Genomic DNA, 21,703 nt, shown 5'->3' on the forward strand with positions numbered 1-21,703 from the left:
GTTACATGTATGAGTAGGCAGCTTTATTTACCAAAGGGGCCTACCCTATGCAAATATTTCTTTTGGAAAAATTGGGATACAATATTTATTAAAAGCAAATGTTAAGTACATCATGACCAAGGACATAGCAAGGTTATTTAGAAATTCAAATAATACTCACCAAAGAATTGAAAAGGGAGAGGGAAAAGAAAGTAAGGGAATTTCTATCTGTTCTCATCTTCACTGATGAAGGCAACCTTTTATTTTTTAATTGTAGCATACTGTTTCTTGTAAAGGTTCTTGTTAATTACATTAAGCAGCTTTGAGATACTTATGAGCTCTCTACAAATCTATCAGAAATTAGTCCCCTGCATCTCATCAATCTTGCCATTTATATCTAGCAAAGCATTTACTTACTAGGTAGAGTAGTCACATTCTCCAAGGACTCATCTCCTCCGATACTAAAATGAGAAAGAAAAATCCCAGTCACTCACCTCTTATCTGGACACAAGCAACAAACAAAGTGAAAACCTGCCACACATCATGGGGAAAAGCAAAGGGTTATTAATTTGGTAACTATCATTCTATCAGAATCCATGGAGACAACAGAAGTCAAAGTGCTATTGGGGGAACAGGTAAGGTTTCAGTGGTGAAGATGCTTGTCAGAAAGATTTACTGCTCTTGCAGATGTACAGGGGTACAGTCAATCTTTTATCAAGTGGCAGAAAAATGTCTGACATAGCTTCATACTCAAATGCTTAATTCATACTTAAGTACTGCAGACTAGAAGGTCACCTTTGAGGCCCGCTCCAGCCTCATGAAGCCCCTCTAAGGCAACACCAAACACAGCCAACCCTTGAGTGACAAGAGAACTTCAGCAGTAGCTCCTCACTCCTCCTGCTTTCTGCACAGGGATATATTTCTCCAGCTTTTGTGTTGACAGGACATACTGAGGCCACGCTCCAGCTTACACAGAACTGCTTCAGTCAATATCAACAGAACTACACCACAACAGCAAAACAATTTAGTCTTTTAGGACAGTGTGTTGCTATATGTGGCAAAAGCTCTCTGGCCAAACTAACTATTTTCCATGACACTACAAATGTTCAGAAATAGAAAACTTTGAGAAGAAGTTGTAAAACTAACCAGTTCTGACTTGTTTCGTAGATTTCCAACCTGACATCCCAACATATAAATACAAACTGTTGCAGGCAGCCAAAAATGAAAGCACAAGAGAGATGAAAAAGCTTGCTTAAATTGTTGAAAACGTTTTCTGTAAAGCTCCCCTTATGACAAAATCTTGATACACCTTCAAGAAGTGCTACCCTGAGAAGTAACCTTTTTTTCAGCTTTCTGACAGCTGAAAGACCCAAAACAAATCTCTCAATCACCTTGGCTGAGGACTTACCTCCAAGACAGTCCCCGGTATTGAGTGACCACATCCTGGAGGGTATCTGAGGCAATTCCTGAACCAGCCTGGACATTGTTTTTCATTAACCAAATGAAATTAAAGCACAATTACTAATGCAATAGTAACTAGTAATACAAATACATAAACAAATACAATTTACTAATTTAAATAGAATTACATAGTTGTTTTATTTACTTTTTAATTGAGTGGATGTCTTCCAAAGCTTTAAAATGTGCCTGACTTTTCCCAAACCTTTATCCTGAAGGATACAACAATACCTTTCAAAATTATTTAAAATAATCACATTCTATACATGACACAAAATGTTTGATGGAGCGGTGGAACAAAGACATGGGTCTACATGAGCCAAATAACTCTTTTAAGGTTGCATTAGTCAACAGTGATGAAAACATCTCAATCAAATACACAAAATGGCTAATGATATGAAACATTACATGAACTCAGCAGAGAAAGTAAGCATGTATAAGAAAGGAGCACCATAACTCATACATACCAGTTTGAAAATCATTGTGTTAAATTGAAAGATTTACAGCAGAACAGGAGTAAGGAGGAAGCACTCTCTACACTTACCCCAAAGAAAGAGGCAAGCTAGCAACTACACCCCTCATAAAATAGAATTCATCAGCAGAGTACCTGACAGCTGTGATTGTATAATTTCATTCTAAATCTAGGTGCATGTTAGTACTTGAGTACAGTACTAAGCAGCCTATTTGCTGCTACCTTAGATTAAACCACAGCACTACATTTTCTTCTATGTATAAACTTCCTTGAAATAAATGAAGATTGGTGCTCAGAATAACTATGTGCAAGCCAAGTGCAGCTCTAAGACAGCAATACACCACTGCATGTTCTATGAAAGCAGATTCTATTCCCAGCTCCTACAGACTATACTTAGAAGCAGAAACACTGCAGGGCCCTAGATATTACAATGCAGCAACCATGACCATATACAGAATGTATTTCTTTTATTAATACTGCAGGTTTACATCAAAATGCTTCTATTTATTTCAGTAGCCTCCTGTGTGTAGGAGTTGTAGCACCATGTCTGCCAGAGAGTTGTAAAGGGCTCACGGTTTGTACACACAATGTGTTTGTTTTTAAGGCTTAGATTCAGAGAAACCTATGTTCCCATTACATCTTTCTGTCTAGTGTTTCCTTTGACTGGTTGTAGAATTTCAATCTTTGACCAGTATGAAAACATAAGGCAGAAAGGCGTAACTGTAATATAGGATGTCTGGATTTTGAAACATATTCCTTCTTGACCACCAAAGATAATCATCAGCAGCAAGAATTGTATCATGATCAAGAAGCGAGTTAAGAGTTAAAACAGGCACAATCAAATGACTGAATATCTTTTGAAGGGCATTTAGTCAGAGGGCTCTCACACCATACTTCCTTATTTCATTATTGCTAAAATTATTAAAATGCTATTATCCAAAACCATTTAGCTGCATTCTGTTCCTGAAAGAACTGAGGCTGAAAAACAGGCTCATCAGTTGCTTCTTATGCAGAAAAAAACTTTGAAAAGCACAGTAACCTAAGCCTTGTGCTATGTCCCATTCATTTCAACAATATCTGATCTCTTCTGCCTCCAAGCCAGCAGAATACCTAGGCACCTCTTTAAAGGTGCCTGTGTTTTTGCTCAAGTTCAAAAGCATGTGAATATGGGGGGGGGGGGGGGGGGGGGGAATGGAGCATTGGAAGACTGACACCTTCTTTCTTAATCTGGCTGCTAGATCTATTATAATCCATGAATGAACAGATCTTTGCTTCTGGGTACAACAGCTATTTCCCCTCCACTGGAGCAGGCACATGTTTATAGTTTTACCAGGAGAACAGTAAAAACACCTTCTTCTCACCGTCAAAGAATCCCCAAGGGCTGCTACAACTTTCACATCAGCTGGCTTTAGGGAGTGCACTGCAAAGGAAACAGGTACAGTGGAACCTGGTCAGGAAATAGCTATTTTTTTCCTCTACTGTGTATGTGAAATATGCCATTATCATTGTGATGCTCTGTCACATTGCAATACCCAAGTGATAAATTAGAAGTTCTTTCCAGCTCATCTCCTGTGATTGTAGCACCAACAAATGCATATTATTCAGTACTTCAATGGTTAACGTTGCTACCAAAAAGACAGGAGAGCAAGGAGCAAATAACAAGAAGTGGCAAACAATATCCAGCACCAAAGTGAAGGTAAAACAATGCAGAATTACACATAGCAGGAACAGCACATTAAAGACTTCAAAAGACTAAGGAAAAGACAATATGAAGTTATTTGAAAAATTGAATACTGCTAAATTCCAGACTAACATGCATGAAGCTGTATTTATTTCCAGTTTCTGTCCATGACATTTAGGTGGAATAGCTTATAAACTATGTAGGCACTCAAATCTGGATTTCATCATAAGTTATGTTGAAGTTCTCCACTGTCAGTTAGTTCAGTGAGGCTACTTATTCAGGATGCTACCTTGCAGGACAGTGTGGCATTGTATCTGTTAAGCATCTGCTGAAAAACATGACATCCTCTCTGAGCAATGTTTTTCACAGTCCAGCAATCATTTCAACCAAAAATTAACATCCATCTTGAAGGACAGCTGAAGGTAACTCAATCTCTTAACATAAAGCAGGCAAGACTACCTGAAGTTGCAGGAGGGGAGGATGGAGACCTGTCCTCACATGGCAGATGGCTTCCATAATTCTAAAGAGAAAAAGAAAGCTGAAGAGCACTTGGCTAGCAAATACAGTCAGCAGAAACTAGGATCTTCCCAGCAGAGGCCAGGTGGATAAACCAGAGCCTCTTCAGCCTGTAATTAACTAGACAGGTATTGGTTGCTCAACTCAATAGTCATGTTCAGTATAGCTCAGAAGAGTGCAGCACCCTGTACTGATAGCAGTGCTGTTTGAGCACGTGTTCTTACAGGTGTTTTCTGATGCATTTTGTCTAACTCAGGGAGTACTTCCCTGCTCTGTGCCATGCACTCAGCATCCCAAGCCCCTCTGGCCAAAGACTGATTTCCCCTGTGCTGCAGAACATAACTCATTTGGTTACCATCCAGAAACAGATGCAGCAGAGTAACAGTGGGATGGTGATTTGACACTTACTGCAGTTTGGTTAGGGTATGTGTAATTACTGTTCTTGTATGTCCACAGGAATGGCTCAGCCTACAAAACAAGGCAATCTGAATCAATGCAAAGCAACAGAGGAACATGTGGAGATTTTCATTCCCCAAACTTTGGCTCTCAGATGTCTGTAGATGATTAGCAGCTTGATAAAAATAAAACAGAGGGATTCAAAATAAATAAATAAATAAATAGATGAAAGGCCTTTTAAAAATCTGTATAGCAACAGTGCAAATCTGGCTTATATTTTTAAAACAGAAGTTAGAGAATACTCTCAGGACCCCACTGTGTGTGTCTCACAAGAAGCTTGTGGCCCCCCCACCAAGGTATTCCCAGTTAATCCTGCAGAGCTATCCTGACTGGTACCAACACTGCTCTGTTTCCCCCCACTGAAGCTCTGCCATTCAGTGTGGATACTTGATGATCTCAGGTAGGCCAAACACCCTTCCCTTGTGTTCTGGCCAGCTGTGATGTGTGACTCTGAGGAAGCTGACTCCTGTTTGCCCTCCATCCTCTCTTGGGTGAGCTCTCATGTTGCTCTTGGTGGCACTGGCACAAAGCGTGGGAGGAGGAGCAGATCACCCTCACAGAGCCAGAGCTCCAGGCACTGGGTAAAGGCTCCCACAGACCCCCAGCCACTCCCAGCACCTCCACATAAACACAGACAGCCTTGTAACTTACCTCAGATGGACATTTGAGGACAAGCTCATCATCTATCTTCTGACTATCTGTCTTCTGCCCTACAGGCTCCAGCTGGGGGGAAAAGGGGATGCACAGAGGAAAAGCAGATGAGTACCAGAGAGCAATGGGTGATGCTGTGCTGCCAGTCATTGGAAACCACCTCTGCAGCACAGAAACACAACTGCAGGGCACAGCAAGACAACGGCAGGGCACTGCACCAGTGCTGGCAGCTGCCCCATGCACTGTTTCCTTGTGTGCTGAAGAGGCTACTTCCCACACACCTGGAATGTGGCCTGCTGGTCAATGTGCCTGGCAGGTGTCATCTTCCCAGGAGACACAGCCTCAACATACCCAGCTTTAACATACCCCGAGATTTACTGGTTTGATATGACTGAGCTGGGCTAACAGTTCAGGTGACCTTTCTTCATATGATCACTCTTTTCCTTTGTAAACACAATTCAGAAGAGATATGGCTACCTAGTAGATCTCTGAGGCGTTTTTGCTGCCAAGGGCAGGATGAAGTGAACAAGGAGAGAGCAACACAATCTTTAAAAAATCTTACCATGTTGTTCCACAAAGCACGTGCAGCCTGGGAATGAGTCTTTTGGCTGAAGTGGAAACAATCTGGGGCAAAATATGATTCATCTGGCCACCCCTCCTAGAAAACAAGATAGGTGCTGTTACAGAGGCAGCAAATATGCAACAAGCTGTGTATTTTGTCTTCTCTCTTCCAGTGAGATAACAAGGCCTCTGAGGCAAACAGAATTAAACCAGGCCAGGGAAAGTTAGTAACTCAGAACTAAGAAGCCTTTTAAAACTCTTTAATTTAATATTCCCAAAGTAATAAGGAATACACTGTGACTCTGAGTACAGAATATCTGGGCAGAGATATCAATTTCTTTATTTCCCCTGAGATTTACACATTACAGGCCTTTGAAACATATGGGTTTTCTTACCAAAGGTCATTTACCAAAGTACTGTAAAGGACTTGATGTATAGGGAATGTAGAACAACTGCTTCCTGATGAAGATTTTGACCTAAAATATCTACTTCATGGCTGTCTAACTGCAGTGCCCCAAATCAAGGTCTGTATTCCTGTTTCCCAGTATCTCATATTCCATAAACATTTCTTGCAATTTTGGATGGTAACTGAACATAATTATTAATTACTATGTCAGGAAACTGCTAGCTACATTTACAGCTAAAACAATTTTGACAAGTCAGTGGCATTGCACCAGGTGTGGCTTTCTTGTTAGTTTTACCTGTGTTTTTGGCATTTCAATATTAGTCAGAAATGGCTGCATAACCACTGTGAAATCATCCTTTGTGTCATACCTTCCACTCTCCACTAACCGGCGGGTGCCCTCCTAAAGAGTAAAAGAAAAGTTGTCATTGTTCCTTCTTCTGTGTTCAGCTCATCAAGCTGAACACGTCACCCAGGAGCTGCTCCTCCCTCCTTCCCAGCTTGTGCCAGGCAGCCAATGCAGACACCTTTTTGAGACACCCATCCCGGGCTTCTTTACAGAGAGGTAGCCTGGGGATGCCTGCCTGACTGACAAGGACTGGCAGCCCGCTCAGGGATTAGGTTTTCTGTCAAAAAGATGTCCTTCCACAACTACCAAAGTGTTTTTGGTTTGGCTGACACACTGTGCCTGAAAACTTGTTCCTGAGTTAACATGTTGTTTGACTTAACCTGATTTTCAATAACATAACTGATCAAAAAACTCCTGTCTCTCTGACATATTCTACTTTCTATGGCTCTGTAACAATTATTCTTCTCATCTGTTTTGTTGGTTTAGTGAAAAAGAATTTTAAAGATCCTGATCCTACTTTTTATAATCGCAACTACAAATACATCATTAAAATAAGTGGAAACTGTCCCCCACTTTCAAATTAGCCCACCTGTGGTCCCTTGATCAACAGAAGGATGATATTAAACTTCTAACAAATGCAATGTGCCTTACCTGATACATTCTGTTAAAGTAGATCAACTGCTTTAGATCATTGGAATTGTTCTTAGGGTTTATGACACAAGGGCACAGCATCCTGTGGGATAAGAGCATTGCACTGAGATTTGCTCTTCCTTTTCCCCCCTTGCTTCCAAGCTGATAAGCAGCGGGATTAAAAGCTCTGAGAGGGATTTCTTTGAAAGGCCATTGAATGAGAGCATTACCTCTCACCTCTGAGTTTCTTCATAGCCCCAATTCTTGAGCAGAAACACATTTATTAGAGATAAATTAATGAACAGAAAGTGAGGAAAAGCTTCCATGCTAGCAAAAGCTACACTGTGTGCTCATGGCAAGGCTTCAGCACCAGGAATGATCTCTGTGAGGAGGGACCAGGGCTGCCTGTTCTGGACACAGCTCCAGCAAATCAACCACAGGGTATGGCTGAGCCCCTCAGCCAAACTGGTGGAGTCTGTGAAAACCTACCTAAGAATGGGCAGAAAACACCAGAGAGAGAGAGAGAGAGAGAGAGAGGAGAGAACAACAGCAGGAACAAGCAAGAGGTGCTCCATGGCAGAACAGGCATCCTGGAAGCACAGCCAGGATGCACATGAGTGTAGGACTCATGTTTGAGCACAGGACAAGAGTGAGCAGGAAGGAGGGCAGAGAGGGACCAGATCCGGAGCCCAAGCCATGCCTGACTGAAGGGGCTGAGTGTACCCTGCAGCAGTAACAAGGGTGGGGGAAGAGATGCTTGGAGAAAGGTTGAACCTGAGAAGGAGGGAGGACAGGTGCTTTAACTGTTAAACTTCTTTGTTCATTCATTTTTCCAATACCAGAATCAGTAATTAAATGTTTATGCTCATGGACAACAAATACAATTAAGTTCCCCAAATCAGGTCTGTTTTGCCTGCAACAATACTAGGTAGGTGGCTTCCTGGTCTTTATTTTGATCCATGAATTTTCCTGCTCACAGTCCTTGTTTTCTCCCCATTGCTGGGGTGGGGTGAATGAGCAGCTGTGGGAGTGCTTGGCTGGCACCTGGGCCAACCCATCCCAAAAAACTGTTCACAAGTACACATGTGCAACATGCTTTGCTTCAGCAGAACTGTGCAAGCATCCTTCAAGATGGAAGATTTGTTGCCACAGAGTCATTCTAATCAGCTCAGAGTCAGAGGTTATAGTGTGTACCACAACAAGAGCACCAAAACAATCACCAGGACTGATGCAGAATTCTTCATCCTTAGAGAGCCATTCTAACCTGAGACATTTTAAGATTCTGTGAACTCATGTTGGCCACCTTTATCCCTCCCCTGAGGTTTTGATCTTTCTAGCACATGGATATTTTTGGGATGTTCCATCTTCCTGGGCATGCCTCATCACTACTTCAGAAATCCAAATTAGAAGAAGGACTCTTTTCAAATATCCTGACAGTGTGACCACAGTAAAGCATCCCTGAGAGAGCTCTTAGAGAAATACCTCCTATAGAGAAGCAGTTGATATATGCAAAATATACACAGATCCCTACTGTGTCCCAACTTGTCTTAATGGAGACCAACTAACAAAAGCTTTTACTTCCACAATGCATCTATATGAGAACAATACAAATCTAAATAGTGTTTTCAGAAGTTCCACAAACACATGTTAGGCAACATTAGTAGACACATTCTCTTTAGGTTGTTTGCTACTCTCAGAATAAAAAGAAAAGACTTTCAACATCAAAATCCTCCTTAAGGTGGTTCTTCTACTCAGTAGAATGGCATTTGCTGTTCCCCATGGGCTGTGCTTATAACCCTGTAAACTTGGCTTGCTGCCAGACAGGCAAATGTGAAATTCAGCATGGCACCTGAAATAATGTGGAAAGATCACAGCTATTGTGAGACAATCTAATCTTAAAGGCTTTGCTAACTATCCTTGTCCAATTAGGGCCTTGAGATACCTGTGATACCTGTGTACTCTAGCCAGTAACCTTTGTAAAAATAAATAAATAAAAATTTCAAAAGAACTACAACTAGGAGTACCAGCACCCTGAGTTTCAAACCCAATTTTCCACTGACAGCCACAAGGAAGGCACAGCAGAGGGTTGCATCTCTTCTCTCCTGCAAAACCAGTGGCTGCCTACATTCAAAGGACAGTTATTCTCCCCATCTGTCCAGAAAAGCAGAGACTTGCTTTTCTGAAAACAAGCAAGTCTTTCCAGAAGCAACTCCAGGAGACAATGCTGGATCCCATCTGAGTCACCAGAAGTCCACTCAGGGTGCAGGCCTGCCACCTCAGTAGTGGACTAACACTGATCTGGAAAGGATTGTTGAGCCACAAAGCAATAGGTGGCACAATGAAGCATCCAAAACATCTACTTAAGACACTAATTAGAGATAAAACTAATCATCAGCAATGAGATTACAGAGACTGAAAATTGCAGAAGGGAGAGGGAGAGTTTTAAGTGCAGAAAAGTAAACCTGTAAACACAACCAGAAAACCTTGTATGTTAGTCTCTTATCTATTGTCACCAAAGAGTGCCCAGCTGAGCTTTCTCTTCTCTGGCTTGAGCTCGCTTGGTAAGTGTGGAGCCAAAAGTGGCACCTTCATAAGAAACAATAACAGCAGGGCTCAGATACAGAGACAGCTTCTTCTAAGTGCTGTGCTGAAACCAAAATGTAGGGACAAGCACAGAGAAAGATGTTTGGTAGTCTGAAATATGAAATCCTTTTCCCTTTAAGAAAAAACTGCAACAAAGATGTTGCAGCCCTCTGTGAGCAGCAATGACAGCTGTAACATAAATGATCTGCAGACCTCATAATCAGCTTTGGGCAGCTATTGTTCTTCGATTGATGCAGCTCCCGGAGCTTTGGAATGTAAAGCACCGTCACCAGGTTCACATATGCCCGTGGAACCTGCCAAGAGGGCAAACAAATCCTTAGCAAACTCCTGCAGCACAACAGAGTGTTGGTTTTGTCCCTACACAGCCACAGCAGGCCTTGGTAGCAGCCTGCTGATTCAAGCATTGTGTATTATTTATGACAGAGGTATTCAAAGCACTTTCTCAATAATTAATTCCCCACACAAGCAATACTAAATTACAGCCCCTGCCTGCACTGCCTAGTTCTGTTCTAAATGTTGAGAGCTGGTCACTTGAAAATGATGGCTTCAAAAAGGTCCAAACAAGTTGTTATAGGTCTCAGCAAGACCCAGACACCTGCTAACTCTTCAAGTACTCTCATCATTCTTCATGAGGAATATCAGAATCTCTCTCTTAATGACCACAAAATATACTTATTTGCAGTTTAAAGAACAAGCAAAGCATTTTCCAATCAGTTAATAATGTTTGCTCCACATTGTTATAATGTTTTTTGATATTATTTGTCCACAGCACATCAGCTAGATCTATGAACATCCTTATTCCTTTGGTAAAAAGCTTCACCAGTTCTTTTTGCCTTTCACAAAGATTTTCCTGTAAGCAAACACTTCTGGATACAGCAGTACTCTGCAGATGAATGCAAGGAAATAAATTCTTAATCAATTATGAGTGACTGCTTAGAAACAGAACAGAAAATCCCTGCTCCAACATACTAGAAAAGTTCGTTTTACCTCTTTGTGAAGTAAGTCCAAAGCTATTTGTATATTGTAGGTGTAATTTTCAGGAGAATAGCGTACCTGTTAAAGCAAGAGGGTTGTATTTTATTATTAGTTTACTCAGGCAGGGACAAGAATGACTAGCTGGAGTCTCTCACAGTAGTGTTTATGTTTCTAACTCTTGGGTCAAAAGTAACAGAGTCATAGGCAAAATGATCCTGTCTCTGCTTTTCTTCCTTCCCATCACAGCTATCTCACTAGCAAGAAAAGAACTAGCAGCCACTGGATACCAGTGAGGATGAAAATTCACAGGGTTTTATCAAACACCACAACATCCTCAATTCCTAGGCTTGCTTGGGCTGGTCTTAAAAGCTCAGCTAACAACTCATTAACAGGGGCCCTATATGAGAGAGAATAGTTGGCGTAAAAGCAAGTTAATTTTTGCTGTATGGAATATTAGCACATGTCTCCCATATGCTCCTTGCCTGCCACAAATAATAACTGGCAAAACTTGTGTGTTTAGCTGGGAATGAAATCACTTCATATACTTGTCTTTCAGTGCTAAAATTTCCTTGATCCATTTTAATGGTTTAAACACTCTAATTTCATTGTCTTAAGTAATCCAACACTTATTTTTTCACTTGTGGGACTACAACACTCACATAAACTTTCTTATGAGAAATGCCTGTCTTATTTTCAGCCTTTTTTCTCTCTCATTTAATTTCATGCAGAAGTTGATTGAGAGCCCCACTTGCCTACTCTATAGAAGCAGACAGCTCAGATCCCTTATTCATTTCCTAAGTCACAGCTCAGCAAGAGTTCTGTGGTTGGCACTATTTGTACTTGTGCCACACAAAGATTGTTGTGATCCTTGGATGCACACACGCTCTCCTTGCCACCCACCCATCATGTGAAAAAGCACTTTGTGTTTGGGTTGACAGCAGAAGGTAAGAATGCTTAATTTCCTCCTTCCTTGTTTTATAACCATCTTACTGTGCTGCTTTGCTGTTCTTCCTCATCCAAAATTAATCATGAAGGATGACAAGTATGTGCTCAACTGCCTGTGAGTAGGTAATCCTGACCACTAAGTGAGGAGTCTGCCACAGCCTTTCACCTCCCCTACAATCACACATACCAAAGGCTAGATGTATGAATGTTTTTTATATATATATACTACATTATATATCATTATATATCATAGAATTAGCATGAGCTGTGCTCAGAACTTTTCCCATAGCACTGAAAATATTGAGAGTACCAAGTAAGACTAAGGAGTGTGACAAGGCAAAGAGGAGTAAAACACACTTGGCATTTTATCTGCAGGAGGTAAAGTCACTATGCAACAAAAAGTTATCCTAGTTAGCAGCAAAACAAAGTCTCAACAATTATGTCATTTACAGGTGTTCTAAAGGTATCTCTAACACTATGCTGAGGAACCTGAAGGTCTCAGCACAGTTGCATTCCAGAGCTGCACAAGTAAGACCTAAGCTACTTTGGTCTCACCCACCGAGCTCCTCCCTCTCACCCCCAGCAATGCACAAAGACCTGGTGGCTTCACTGGCCCAGCTCCTGCTGCAGGGAACTTACTGGATTCTCGCAGACACTGCAGAGGTCATTTCCTCCTATGAAAAGTGTTATGAGCTTCCAGTCATTCTGGAAATCTATCCTCTACACAGAGAAGGAGATGAAACAGAAGTGTTTAATTAAAAAAAAGAAAAGGAGGGAGATGCCAGCAACATACTAAATACAAATTTTCCATTTTCAGAGTACGTGGCTATCGTTCCCTAGGCATCCACAACAAAAACAAATTTGTAGTCATGACTGAAGATGTAGAAACTGCTGTGATCTAAACCAAAATTACAATATCAATGGCATCAAATTATTTGCTTCAGTAAGCTGTTGCTCAAAACCTATCTGTATGCTTTTCTTAGTAATATCTTGTGCATACAGAGTGACTCTTCTGCAGTCCTAGAAATATATCTTCATACAAAAATTATGGTATGTGTTTTACTGTGTGATAAACAATGCAGCTATCCTGCTGGTAAACCCTGGGGGACAACATATTTCAGACTTGCTGACAGATAAACTGCAAAGAACAGTGGGACAATATTAACTCAATCTAACAATAATGGCAAAATAGTGCAGCACTTCTTGTTTCTGCAAGGACTGCAAAGGGATAGCTAACTAAATCAAGGTAATTATGCTACAGTAAATAAACTCCTTCTTAGCTTTGAGGAAAGGCTCAAATATGCTTAGTAGCATGTTGTGGATGTTGTGCTCAATATTCTAATGCTTTAATTTCAGTGCAAAGCACCAGTAAGAAAAGCATCAATAGTGCATCAGCCTCCTTTTTCAAAGGTTGGAGTCAACATATCCCTGCTAGTAAACACACTGTTCAGTAGTTTGGTCTCAGAACCAAAAAGAGGGAGAAACTCCCTTCTGCACTCAACAAGTGTTTTCAAAAGTGACAGTAAAAAAGATCTCTTAAATCAAAGATATATGATCTCCACCATGAGCAGGCTTTCTCATCAGAAGGAACTTCACTAGTTATATAAAAACAACTATTACATAAATAAAAGATATTTCCATACATATCTGTTAACACTCTCAGGGCAATAAATTTGGCAGAGTAGTGCTTAGAAACTTTGAATGAAAACCATCCAACCGTTCATCATTAGTTGCTGCTCCTTTTAATCTCATATCAGATGGAAATCTTGTTTACAAGAAAGTGAACCAAGAAGGAAGGTACTGCAAATATTTTTGCCAATATGTACACACCAGAGTATTTACACTAAACATCCACATAGATATCTTAAAGGCTTTTTGGCTCCTTTCCATTGGAAAGCCAAACTATTATAGTGTAATTTAGGTCACTAATTGCATAGCATATTTGTCAAATTACAAATAGCAAACATTCAAAGCACGAGCTGAGGTGAGAAATATGCAAGCAATTCTCAACCTAATGTGTATTTTACAGACCATTAATCAAATAATTTGTAACAATGAATGTGTACCTCAAAAATCAGCTGCTGACTAGATGAAAGAAGGGACTAATTTGTTTTTTTAGAAAACAAGTCCCTTCCTCACTTCACATGCTCACTCCACACAATTTGCTACTTGAAAAGCTTGCCCTCAACATCCTAGTATGTATCATTTTTTCTGGAAAAACCACTTGCTTACAGGATAACTAATAGCACCACAGCAAAATCCTCACAGAGAAAGGGTTCTGTTATCTTACAGGGTGACACAGGTTGGAAGCAGAAGCAACAGCCCTGCATTTACAGCCACTTCCAGTAAAAATGATGAAAATGTTACAATTACCTGGGCTTGATAGTAGCTATCATATACTGGCAGAAATTCATTTAAGACTAAGCTATAGATTATTTTGTGCTGAACTCACACTCTGCACTGGGAAGTCTTATGCTGTAGAAACTAATGATGCTATGTCGCTTCATTCTAAAGATATTCATGACATGTTGAACTCACAGAATCATTCATCATGCGGTCCACCAGTCTCCTAACCTGTCCAGGAACATCCCTAAAATAAAAGAAAAATAAAATCATAAAACGCATTAATAAAAATTTAAAGAAAGAATCCTGCACAGATAACAAGGCAAAGAGGAAAGCTGACTAATGGACATCAAAAACCAAAAACTCCAAAGAAAGTCCAATTTTCATTGAATGGAATATATGATATAGCAAACAAAGTCTATGTTTTGAGACAGTGATGGAAAAAAGAAAATAATTAGCATCCAACAGGCATTGGGCTACTTTGCAAATGCTGCATAGTTACTCTTTTACCACCTATACAGAAAATGCGCTTTTCCCACCATCAGACAGATGCTACCAACAGACATAGCTCTGAAGTGTCTGTGCTCATACCAATGTTATTATACAGCCTCAAGGCACCGAAGTAGGTCTTATAAGAACAGTTACCAGTGGAAAAAAAATAGGATATGAATTGCCCTGAAGAGGTTGCATGGTGATCTCTAGTTAATTCCCAGCTCTGGCAGACCAGGAATTAAACAATCCACAACTTTCTCAGTCTCTACACAAACTCTTGGTCCTGATGACAAGAGGGTTTGAATATACCTCCTATACCGTGGAGATATCTTTTGTCTGACTCACAAAAGGTCAGCTTTCTGAGTAGTGCCTGTAAAATGCTGTGGCTTTCTTGGCTGAAAATGTCAGAGAAAGTATTACTTTTGTTGCTAATTTATTTGCAGTGTTTCTAGTCCTTGTCAAAGTCTTCATCACATATCTTGGACTTCATGCTATTGTTAGGATTAAAAATATTTGCCTATTAGACTTACTAATTCCAGGATTTGGGCCATTTTAGTCACAAGGAATTTAATAGAAAAAATCAAATTCCTATTAAAATTAAAAGTTTTCCTCTTACTCTGCACGAGCTCCAGCCACAGCTTGGTTTAATGAGGCATTTTTTGAATTCTGTGTTCCAGTGCCAGTGGAATACCCTACCAAGGATGGGTTGAACTCACGGAGAATATCTGCAGAAAGAGACAGCACCCTGAAATATTGTTTTTTGCAGCAGGTAACAAATGAGGCAATAAAGGTTAGATTTTAGTGAAAGACCATTAAAAAGCTTTAGAAGATAGCTATTTAAAAAATTCAACATTTAAGTATAATAAACATGGAGATTCACCACCATACAACCATTTCCCTACCTTCAAGATTTCAGAATTTCATGAACTCAGATATCTCATGACCTAACACAACCATCTTGGCTAGCAATGCCATTTTGCCTGGCAAGCGAGGCTGGGTAACCATATACTCAGGCAGGAGAACCTCATGTCATCATGCTCTAACTGCAGACAGGTTGGAATCAAATCCTTTAGCCGGATGGCCCCAGATGTATTAACCCCAAAGACCCCAGATTCCCTTCTAGATCTTGGGTTACAAACCAGCCTTACAAACACCTCAGATCTAAAATATCCTGACCTTTGAAAAGCATGTAAAATTTGATCTTGTAATGTGATTCTGCTCCTGCCTAAAACAACTTTCCCATATAGTCAAAATAGTTTCTTTAGGCTATGAGCTAAGACCTTTGATTCATCTGTGACCAAAGACATTTTAGACAGAAGAATAACCAACAGAAGAATACTGAAACAACCAAAACCTCGGAATTACAAAACACATAGTTAAGTCATGCACAGCATATTACAGCCCGGCTGCTAAGCAACTTTTACTCAGCAGTGGACATTAAACACAAAGGGATTGCTTGTGTCACTCTACAAATTTTAACCCTTTTCTCCTGTCTCCTTTTAGGTATTTGAATAATAAACAGCACCACATATGTATCAAATTTACAGAAAAAGCCACTTACTTGGTAGTGTCGTAACTGTGCTTATGTTTTCATTTCCTCCAACACTGTTAAGAAGAAAGAAGAGGGGGAAAAGTGTGGGTTAAGGTCCGATGGGCTCGGCAAGGCAATGGACAAGGTAGGAGAGTGCCCCCTTTTGGGGTTACCGCACAGGTACAGAGTGTGCTGCTGGCTGTGCTGAGCCCACCGCGCCCTGGGTACCCAGGGGGGCACCACATCAGAGCTCCACACTCAGCTCGAGCAGAACAGTCATACTAGAAGCCCCGTACAGCAGCTCTCCTTTCAGCTCTTTCAAGTGTTTTGGCATATTTTTTAACCCAGCTGAAAGAAATGTGATTTTTTCAAGGCTGCCACCTTTGCTACAGTTGTGCCTATTAAAATGTTTATAGCTTCCATTTTTAGTTAACACATCTAACCAAAATAGAAAGTTCTAAAAGCATATATTTCAGAGTGATAAGTAAAATCAATACCTTTGCCTTCCCCCATTGCCTTCCCCCCATTCACATTTCAGTCAACTGAAAGAATACTTCTAGACTGGTGAAATTCACCATTATGTCCATGTGCTCTTAATCCTCCTTCATGCTGAAAAAAATTACTCGCATACTTGTTGCAAAAAAAATCTCAATGGATTTCTATTAAAGATCAAAATATAAAATGTTTGACTTAGAACATCTCTATAGTGACCCTTTAATTTGGAACAGATTTGAAGTGCAAATGGAAGTGCTTGAGGCCAAGCTGGATGGTGGCACCATGGTCTAGTAAAAAGTGGCACTGCCCGTGGCATGGGAGTTGGAACCAGATGATCTTTAAGGTGCCTTCCAACCCAAATCATCCTATGATTCTCTGAATGTGTTTAAACTTCTTCTAAAGTTGCAGTGATTGGTAAAAAATTATGAACAGAAGATCAGCCTAACAAGTTTGGTATTAAATGATACAGTTGCAGATTCCCAAGTGAGCATGACTGCCTTTCTCCAGAGTCTTTTTGATGTGTCTAACAACATGCTGCATATGTAAAAGCCTGTATTGATCATCATTGATAAACTGTTCTCCATGATGTAAGCAATACTGGGAAAGGATCAAGGAAAGAGATACTGCATATGAAACAACAGCAGAAAACATTTTTTGTTGACTACCAATTTTAAATAAGACAAATGGGTGATGTAGGCCACACTGGGCAAGAGCAGACAGGGTACAGAAAGAGCAGGGACAGAAATGCTGAATAAGCAAGTGTTGCAATGGCAATGGAGTTTAGAAGATCATGTTCCAGGGTCTCCTACAATCATGAGATTGAAAAAGAACTTAACAAGGACCCCATTTTTCCATGTACCCAGGTCTGTTCCAGCCATGCTAGATAACTCTCTAGATACCACTGGTACTCTAGATAACCACTAGTTGGAGTATTTTCTTTAACATGAGTAATAGTACAGCCATGTCCTGTCATACAAAACGTGACATCAAATCCAGTTTCCACAAGCCTTCATTTGCTACAAAACCAACTATATTGATCAAAACTGGAGAAAATGGATTCTCTCCCACTGAGGGGAAGATTTCTGGGACTCACCTCCAAGACAGACCTCGGTACTGAGTCAGGACATCCAGAACATCATGGGGTCTGGATCCTGCCCCATTACCTGCCTGGAGGAAAAAGAGTTCACCTTCAGAAAATAAGCATTGCTACAGTAACTAGTTCTCTGAGTGATCCTACTGAGAATAACTTAAAAGCATATTAATGAAGCAAACTATGTCATCTTCCCAAAATAGAACAAATTCCTGTTCTCAAGAAGATCAAGGCTTTTAACTAGGTAGGTATTTTAACTCCACTCCAGTGAATTACCCTCTTCTATCAACTTCATTATTAGATCAAGTGGGGGAAAATTACTTGAGAATGTTCAAAATAATAATATAGTTCTAAATTTATATAAGGAATAAATATGACAGCAGTTGTTCTGAATTAATAATTTATTTATATATAATGTTCCTCACATTAAAAAGTTGTACAGTGATTTTATGTCTTTCCCAGTTCCTCCAAGGAAAAAGACTACAATGTGATAATCAGCACAGAACATATAGGAAACATGAATTATTATATGAGCAGTAAAGCAGTCACCACTGATTGGAGAATCACAACCAGTCTAGAGGTAATGAGCTTATACAGTACAAGGAATAGTGTTAAAATAAAAAAAATCTCAAGACAAGTTTCACTCAACACACCTGATGTTCTATTGCAATTTTAATCATATATTTTGTTAGCATGAATCACTATGGCTTTATAGGCTTTGGTATTATCATATACATATCGTTCATATTATATAGATATATAGATACACAGATATACACAATCAGATGCAGAACTTTTTCTTCCTCAAGCTGCTCACTAATAGCTTTCAGGGCCAATACTTTGGGAGCTGCCAAAAATCAAAAGAAGTTGTAAAGAAAAGCAAATGTTGCAAGTCCACTCCAGCAAAATAGTTTTGCTGCTACATAATCTAATCTTACATTTCTTCCTTGTGTGACACTCTTGTGGACTTCAAATGGGAACTTTGCACTCAGATTAGATTCATGATCTGATTATCAATCAGCCAACGTGGAGTATGGAAAAAAAATGTGAAAAACGTGTTTGGCTCAATAGGGCATGGTATGTATACCATTTCCCAGGTTCTGAAATCAGAAATTTCATTGCAAGTTCTTCGTTGCAATGGCTATCTGGTGACCTTTACTTACTGTGAGTGAATCTCCCACAGCAGCAATCACTTGAATATCTGCTGGTTTCAAATTATGAACTAAAAAAAAAAAAAAGGTAGTGAAAGGGAAAGAACAAAAGAAAACTACAAATTGTGTTGGTTATTAAAAGTTTTCCTCAGAATAAGCATAATAAATCATTGCAAAAAAATTTTAATACTCATAACAGCATCAGTTGAGAATGACAGAGACTGATAGGCATCAAACCACAAATTATTCTTGGTACCATAGCTGGGCAGTAGCTACAGTGACAAAGGAGGCAGCAAGATTCCAGTCTTGCATTTGTTCTTCCTCAAATTTCTTTTAACTGGTGAAAATGACTGAAAAGCAGGCATAGCTCTGGTGGATATTTAGAACCATCACAGGTTCTGAGGACTGAAAAATCTACCCAAGGAACTCCATATGGGTTTTTGCACCTCATACTGCATTAACAAGTGCTTCCTACAGTATTTTCTCCCCTGGAAATGAAGGACCTGACTGCCTCCTATCTTTTCCACTGTCACTTTGTTTATACATGGAAGATGCAGCTGCATAAATTTTCATCACCCTTGAGGTAGTGAACTCACATTTTGCTATACAACTCCTCACATTGTTCCAAAAAGACTCTTAAAAACCACAGTCAAGAAAGTGCATTTCTGCAAAGAAAAGAGTTCCTCTCCTGAGTAAACCCAGTTCTGTTCTCCTTCTGTCATCAAATGAAGTAGCTCTATGACAAAAAGGCATAGTACTATACCTGAAACTGGAACTGTATCAGAGGGATCCCGGTCAGGACAGGGAATATTTGTTCCATAACTCCTTTCCTGCAAAGACAGGGCAAGACTTCACATCAGTCTCACTCTACTCTGGTCATGGTAAACTATTTACATCTCAGAGCATTAGATTAATGGAATCCCCACATACTTTGTATAAACTAGCCAGCTCAGCCTGCCCTCAGTCTGTGCCTTCCTTTTGAAGGCAGACACAAACTCAGCCTGCTCAGAAGTCGTGCAGCCTTATGAGTGCAGCACAACTCTTGCCTACTGGTGGGGCCAGTTGTTTTAGACTCTGAGCCATGTTGCTCTCAGCTATGCAACATCTGGTGTGCCCATACCCTGAACATCTTTTGCAAGAAAATGTTTGAACATCCCTGAAATATCTTAGCACAAAACCGTAACTCTGTCAGCAGGCCATGAGCCTGCCTTCTGTGTATGCAGTCCTGTATGTGCAGCCGGAGCTTTGCCCTCCTGGCCCCTTTGTGTTGCAGCCTACTGACAGAAATACCCCCAAAGTCTACTGTTGGTGAAGGGCTGACCATCAGTATACGAGGGTAAAACATCACACAAGACTCAAAGATGTGCTTTGGCTCCAAATCTCCCTGCAATATTCCTTAAGTAGGCTAACTTGCCTAAGGAAATGATACTTGTATGTCTTCTCCCATTTTTCTGGATAGGGTTTTTAATTTTTAATTTAAAGACCCAACAAAACAACCACAAACATAACATAGTATTGCTCCTTAAGTCCTTAACACCTCCTACACTACAGCTATTTCCAAAAATCAGAGTGGTAGGTACCATTGCCTCATGGCAAGGTCTGTACACCCCAAGTAACCGACAAAACAGATGACACTATATAAAAATGTGAACAGAAATGCATCTTACAACTCCAGTTACAAACAGGCCATTTTGTCTAAATGGTCTAGGCATTGTGTTCTGAGGCATGAAAATGAACATTATCAACTCACTCTGTTCCTGCTTGGGAACACCAAGTTCTGCTCAAAATCAGAGTACTCTGACTTAAGACATAATCATGGGTCTTTTTCTCCACACATTTAATCTAAAACTATTTCACAAAAATAAAAAAAAAATTTAAAAAACACCACAAAAAAACCCATATTCTTCAGTTTTATTATGGCAATGAACAAGACTGAATCAGACCCACACAGTGGTTGGATCTGATCTAATTTCTTCCATAGTAGGACTAAATAGCCCCATTTTCACTATCTTTTTATCCCAGGGAAAATAACATTTTTATCCAGATGTTTAACATAGGCTCTTACCATTGAAAGCAAGACTCACTTTAGGCTAGCTGAACACACCTACCTTACCCACACTCTACAGAACACACCAAGGAGAGAATTTGCTATTAAACATCTGACTATTTAGTCAAGAACAGAAGTAAAGAGCTGGAGTTTTGCATTTAGTTTCCCCAGGTAGCATTGTTTATTTAGGCTACAACACACTCTTACCCACCTGCCCCATTCCCTGGAATACACCCAGTCCATTGATGCAAACAGTCCTACTGTACCTGAAGTGTTTCTCTGCGGTTTGATGTCCTCAGGGAAGAGGAGCAGTTACTATTTCTATATGTAAACAAGTATGGATTTTCCTGCCGAGTGAAGAGAGTATGTTTACAAAGCTAGTGGAAACAGATCAGCTGACGTTAAAGTCTTCTGGCTACAATTTCCGAGAGAAAAAAATCTTTACAGTAATAATTTCTGAATGAACATTGCATTAGTGAAGTAAACCAGGTTAGACTTGAAAGTTAAGCCCTGGTCTGAAGCCATGTCCTAGGTATGCTCTAGGCACAGCAGCACCTCCTGCCTTAAACCTAACATCAAACAAACCATAAAATTCTATGTCTTTGATATTTTAATTGCTGTTCAGAAGCTTTTGGATGCCAGTAATATTTTATCACTATCAAATTATTGAAGTCAGAGCTTAAACGCAAAAGCATACAAGAACCTGTTCTTTGAACATGAGATGCTCCAATCCTGACTACTGACAGCTCCAGGGACTAAATTAGTAAAATGTGGCAGCAGAGGCAAATCACAGAAAAGCTAGATTATATCAAATATATGGATTCAATTTTATTGGTGACACAAATTTGAATATTGATAATGCACAACATACCTG

General features: G+C 40.0%; 2 protein-coding genes across 2 annotated transcripts in view; both read right to left on the bottom strand.

Moving 5' to 3' along the window:
• The window catches only part of FOSL2 (FOS like 2, AP-1 transcription factor subunit), a 130,445-nt gene that overhangs the window by 53,143 nt on the left and 55,599 nt on the right, over positions 1-21,703 (bottom strand). The gene's annotated exons all lie outside the window — the stretch shown is intronic.
• The window catches only part of PLB1 (phospholipase B1), a 77,334-nt gene that overhangs the window by 34,481 nt on the left and 21,150 nt on the right, over positions 1-21,703 (bottom strand). Inside the window, exons 17-35 of the mRNA XM_054279689.1 lie at positions 21,096-21,176; positions 19,546-19,612; positions 18,795-18,853; positions 17,635-17,708; positions 16,077-16,120; positions 15,132-15,240; positions 14,219-14,270; positions 12,320-12,400; positions 10,748-10,813; positions 9,953-10,053; positions 7,178-7,259; positions 6,476-6,580; positions 5,776-5,871; positions 5,214-5,285; positions 4,515-4,574; positions 4,050-4,110; positions 3,271-3,329; positions 1,388-1,455; positions 397-440 (exon numbers count right to left, since the gene is read on the bottom strand). Coding sequence (XP_054135664.1) covers positions 397-440; positions 1,388-1,455; positions 3,271-3,329; positions 4,050-4,110; positions 4,515-4,574; positions 5,214-5,285; positions 5,776-5,871; positions 6,476-6,580; positions 7,178-7,259; positions 9,953-10,053; positions 10,748-10,813; positions 12,320-12,400; positions 14,219-14,270; positions 15,132-15,240; positions 16,077-16,120; positions 17,635-17,708; positions 18,795-18,853; positions 19,546-19,612; positions 21,096-21,176 — 1,381 coding nt within the window. The remainder of the gene's footprint in view (positions 1-396; positions 441-1,387; positions 1,456-3,270; positions 3,330-4,049; positions 4,111-4,514; positions 4,575-5,213; positions 5,286-5,775; positions 5,872-6,475; positions 6,581-7,177; positions 7,260-9,952; positions 10,054-10,747; positions 10,814-12,319; positions 12,401-14,218; positions 14,271-15,131; positions 15,241-16,076; positions 16,121-17,634; positions 17,709-18,794; positions 18,854-19,545; positions 19,613-21,095; positions 21,177-21,703) is intronic.

This window comes from Melozone crissalis, unplaced genomic scaffold (assembly GCF_028551555.1).
Source record: "Melozone crissalis strain CALT ecotype California unplaced genomic scaffold, PUWL_Pcris_2 ptg000027l_1, whole genome shotgun sequence".
Taxonomy (NCBI): domain Eukaryota; kingdom Metazoa; phylum Chordata; class Aves; order Passeriformes; family Passerellidae; genus Melozone; species Melozone crissalis.